Below are 5419 nucleotides of genomic sequence, written 5' to 3'. Positions count from 1 at the left end.
GTATCTTTTCATTATCTACCTGCTGATATGTCTTGTAATTTAATTTATTCTGGAAACTCAGTAGTAAATGTCACTCGGAAATCCTTTCAGCTCAGAGTATTGTTCGTGAACGCCAGATAACATCCTTCGTTCGTTCTTTTGCAGTTAACTTGGTGGCGATTGTGATCCTGTCCCGTGGAAAGTGCGGTCTCTCCAAATGCATCACTCGCTACCTGGTGGCAATGGCAGCGGCCGACCTCATGGTCCTCATCATTGATGTCATAATAAAGTCCATTGTTGTGATGTATTTCCCGCTGTCGTTCTTCACCATCACCCCCGTTTGCTCCATCACATGGGCCCTGACCAGCGTTGCCACAACAATCTCTGTCTGGTTCACCGTGGGTTTCACGTTTGATCGGTTTGTGGCCATTTGTTACCAGAAGCTGAAAATAAAATATTGCACCGTGCGAACGGCGAGTGGTGTTATCGGAACGGCAATTGCTCTGAGCTGTTTAATCAGTGCACCGTGGTATTTTACGGTCGAGTCAGCATATATCAGCGACAATAAACCCAGAGGGTGCGCCTTGAAACAGTCTTTCTTAACCTCACCTTCATGGACTGCGTTTGAGTTCTTGTACTTTGCGGTAACTCCTTGTCTCCCGTTCGTTTTGCTTTTGTTGGTCAATTCACTGACCGCCAGGTACATTCTAGTCTCTGGTAGAGTCCGCAGATTGCTCCGGGGCCGCAACAGTGGAGAGAATGGCAAAGACCCGGAAATGGAGAACCGGAGGAAATCCATCGTTTTACTCTTCAGCATATCAGGCAGTTCCATTGCGTTGTGGAGTACAGTGGTTGTTTATGTTGTGTCTGAGCGCGCTTTGGGCGCTGAGTACTTCGCAGACAGTGATCTTCTGCCAATTTCGTTTATGCTCCAGCTTCTGAGTACCTGCACCAACACGTGTATTTATGTCCTGACCCAGAGAAAGTTCCGAGAGGAGCTGAAGAACGTGGTTAAATACCCCGTGAGTTTCATTGTGAAATTAATCATATCATTGAAACATTAGTATTCCCAGTCTAGTTATAAATATAGCAGAACGTCGAACAGATGTACGCATCTTAAACTGACGTTTTCAGGAGGTATCCCGGTGTACGAATTATTTAATTCAGTAGCTGCCATTTACAACCAATAAATCAGCATCTGCAACTCCTTTCTACACAATATAATCTCAATGATGTCCAAGTGTAGCAATACTGGATATTGTAAGTCACGGGATAACTGCGCGCTGTCACATCACCTTGTGCGTGAATCACACAGGAAACAGGTTGTTCATAATGACCGGGAATAAACTATTCTGATCACTTCTGATAACTGTCTCCTTGTCGCTGGGTGTATGATGGGTGGGTGGAATGGTGCTGGGGACCGGGTTCTCAAAGGGAATATAAAATGTTGGTGTCCCCTGGAGCGTCTGAATATATGAGAATAATTAGAATATATATTGATGCTAATAATGAGAATTTGTAAGGACACGGGTGACACAACCTCATCGCTGCTGAGGTCACCCTTCTCTCAGGGGAGGACGCAGTGTTGATCGGCTCTCCCTCGGGTGTGGGAAACAACGATTCCTCATTCCGCAACGTTCGGCGACATTGAGATTGATCTATGTGGAGAATCTGTGATTTGTGAAATGATCGTTTTAAGTTTACCCCCTTCGATACCGGTGAACAAACTGGCCCCGTGACTGGCGACAATGCCCCGAATGCATTGAGCAACCCCCCCTCCCACCCCCACCCGCAGCCCGAGGTGATGGTGACGCGGGCCGCCTAAAATGTGAGATAGAATAATGTCAAGATGCCCTTGTAGTGTGTTTGACTTGTATTATCCCTCTGTTGTTGAATAAAGTTGACACGAACAAAATTAATGTTATGACTAGTGAAATAATTGGTTCCCATGTATTAGATAGCATATTTTCGGAAAGTTGTATCTAACAAAAAACAAAAGTTGTTTACTGCACAGTATAACTGTCGGCTAATTCTGCTGTGAAGTCAGAGAACTGGTAGGCAGTTTCCTGCCGCCATCTCTCCATGATCATATATCATATCATATATATATACAGCCGGAAACAGGCCTTTTTCGGCCCTCCAAGTCCGTGCCGCCCAGTGATCCCCGTACATTAACACTATCCTACACCCACTAGGGACAATTTTTACATTTACCCAGCCAATTAACCTACATACCTGTCCGTCTTTGGAGTGTGGGAGGAAACCGATGATCTCGGAGAAAACCCACGCAGGTCACGGGGAGAACGTACAAACTCCTTACAGTGCAGCACCCGTAGTCAGGATCGAACCTGAGTCACAATAAAGTCTCGTAGCAAACCTGCAAAGTCTCCTATTTTCATTTTCGTTTAATTTCCCTAAAAAATAATTTCTTCCACGGAATTTGGCGTAGACGGCAGGATCCCAATGATAACGGGATTCGAACGAACACACAAGTTGGAAATAAAAGGGAAGGATAAAACAGTCCCAATCGAAAGGGGGTGGGCTTCCCAGAGAGGATGGAGAGCCCCCGGGAACCTAGCTTGTCTGGCCGGTGACTCACGCTGAGCCAAGAGGTGATGCGGAAAAAGCGGAGAAGATTAATTTACTCACGCTGGGCGTAGAAGATAAATTGAAGCAGGTGCCGTAAAGCGCACTACAAAAATTGAAAAGTGACTTTGAGTTTTGCGGTCGGAGTCAAACCGGTGCGCGCAAACTGTGAATAGTATACTATTGCAAGTTGTCCGCGGAACCCTAACTTCTGATTTATAGACCTGTGAAAATAATATGGGAAGCAATAGTAGTCGGTCGGGGAAATCTGATCCTACTGATAGAGGGAGGCCTGAGGAAAAGAATCAGGTGGTCCAGGAGGGAAAGATGCAGATAAGAGAAAACATTGCCAAGGTGATAACAAAGATCATAAGACACCGGGAAAAGGTAGGAGATCCCATTGTTCCACCGGGATCGCCAGCAGATGTGGTCATAACAAAAAACAGAGATGACCAATGTGTGGTAAATTTTTGTGGTAATCCAGCTGATCGATCAAATGGAGATTGGCCGGATGGGGGAAGCTATAAGCTATCTCTGTCCTACTCATTTCTAAAAAAGAAATGGTTTGTCGAAATGGGAGCACAATTAATATTTGCAGTGGTAGTGTTATTAGTTATATATGGAGTGCTGTGTATACCTTTAAAATTGATAGAAATAATAAGGAAATGGGTGGGGATGGAGAGAAGACACCAGCCCCTGGAGGAGGGAAAAGGTGTTAAGCAGAAAGAGGGAAATGAGGGACCTGTGCCTATAATACCAAAGGAAGTGGCAGCAATATATCCCCGACTCCCTGTGGAGAAGGCACCCCCAGTAGAGGATGATTTTGATGATATGTTGATGATGGCGGCTGCATTTCGCCCGCGACAACCTCCATATAACCCGGCATATATAGAAAGAGAACAGGCCGCTGCCCCCTCAGGTGCTGAGGCTCTATTTCTACCTTTGGGTCTCGTATGGATCAGTCCACCGGTAAAGGAGCCACAGCTCCTCAGGCAGGTCTGGCAGAAGCAGATAGTACCTCTGAGAGGGGCCTGATACACGATCTTGGAGATATCAAAAAGATATCATGAAGGATGAGCAAACAATGCTCCAGATGATGAATGTTGAGGAAGAGTCTAAGTCCGAGTTACTGATGTAGTCCCCCCCCCCCCGTACTATGATAGGAGAAGTCCCCGTGTTGAAACCCTGGACCCCAGCTGAAGTTAGAGCCATGGTTGCCAAAGCTCCAGATCCCTTAAGAAAGCCCAATGTATTTCTTAATTGGTTAATGGAGAATGGCAAAATAAGCCGTGGGATAATGTGATAACAGCGCTTGTGAACATGGAGAGGGAATGGCTGTTTGCCGAGGCGAGAGAGCCGAAACCAAAACATCGGGCCAGTATTACACGGGGAGAGGGGGCTGGGGAAGAGGAGGAATTTGTAGAGGTAGGGGCCGAGGAAGGGGACAATGGCAATTAAAAGATACAACACGAGGCAAATGCTGGAGATGTGGTAAGACGGGGCATTGGGCTCGAGATTGCAGATGTTCCCCACAGCAACAGGGAAGGGATCCAGGCCCTGCCCCCTTCTCATTCAGTAACCCCTTCCTAATCCATCATCACAGGGATGCTGTGGATGTAAAGCGGTACAGGTTGCTCTGATCAGATTGTCTAAATCAGAATAAGAACCCATAGCTGCAGGCAAGATAGGTGACTGCCATTTAGACCTTCTGGTCGATACCGGAGACACAATGTCCTCTGTGCCCCGTCAGTAATTCGAATATTAATACTATAGGGGTTGCCGGTGACACCATGATAGAACCTTTATCAGAACCCACTCGTGTGCAGGTAAATGGCAACCCACTTACTGACACTTTTATAATCTCTAGAACAGCACCACTCCCGTTATTGGGAAGACAAGTTCTGCAAACTGGGAGCAGTCTTACACTGTACTGCAGACGGCATGTTTATGGAACCCCCTCAAATGCACACACATCAATTGCTAAATTTAATTAAGGAGGAAGAACAAGGGTAAAAAAGGGGCCCATCCGATATTGTTGCCAATTGAGTAACAATCCGTACATTCAATTGGTTAATCAAATCCATTGTGCTCTGCAAAGAGTGCAAGATTTAAAAGGCCGGTATTTACAGTATCTTATCGAAACCAGCCAAGAACATAAGCGAACACATTGCACTGCATTATCCCGGGTACCAGGAAATAGTCTCCACCTGGTTGAATAGCATCGAACAATTAGCGGTCAACCCTTATTTGTTTTTTTGGGGTCCCGGGATTAGGAATAATGGTCCACCTCTCTCAAAACCAAAGGGATCGATTGGAGACGGGAGACACTTCTGAGTCACACCTGACCTCCAGCAACAGCGAAAGAAGTAGGAGAAATGATTTTAAAACAAGGTTGAAGGACAAACAGTCAATTCATGTTTTAAAGTTACCAATGGCAAAAGGAGAGGTCCAGATTGACTTCATTAATGACACAGAAGGAAAGATCACATGGGTCACAGAAGGAAAGATCACATGGGTTAGAGAAAAAAGCAACAACGGCCTACTGAGGATCCGTCAAGATTCCCAATGGCTCTGATCCAAGTACCCTCTGAACTATGGGCAAAGCATAAGATTCATGTGGGGCGAGTGCGTTCAGCCCCTGAACATAACGTGACTTTAAAAAAGGGTATCACAAAATGCTGGAGTAACTCAGCGGGTCAGGCAGCATCTCAGGAGAGAAGGAATAGGTGACATTTCGGGTTGAGATCCTTCTTCAGATTCATGTCAGGGGAGGGGGCGGGGCAAAGAAAGGATGTAGTTGGAGGCAGGAAGACAGCGGGAGAGCTGGGAAGGGGAGGGGAAAGAGAGGGACAGA

The 5419-nt window shown here is 46.1% G+C and overlaps 1 protein-coding gene across 1 annotated transcript; it reads left to right on the top strand.

Moving 5' to 3' along the window:
• The first annotated feature begins 221 nt into the window (after nucleotides 1–221).
• On the top strand, nucleotides 222–1295 carry LOC144612184 (uncharacterized). The gene has a single exon (XM_078431741.1). The coding sequence runs from the start codon at nucleotides 222–224 to the stop codon at nucleotides 1041–1043; it is 822 nt and encodes a 273-aa protein (XP_078287867.1). The 3' UTR covers nucleotides 1044–1295.
• The last annotated feature ends 4124 nt before the right edge of the window (nucleotides 1296–5419 follow it).

This window comes from Rhinoraja longicauda, chromosome 43, assembly GCF_053455715.1.
Source record: "Rhinoraja longicauda isolate Sanriku21f chromosome 43, sRhiLon1.1, whole genome shotgun sequence".
NCBI classification, from domain to species: Eukaryota; Metazoa; Chordata; class Chondrichthyes; order Rajiformes; family Arhynchobatidae; genus Rhinoraja; species Rhinoraja longicauda.
The sequence above is the reverse complement of the archived record's forward strand: the minus strand, read 5'-3'. Positions and strand labels throughout refer to the sequence as shown.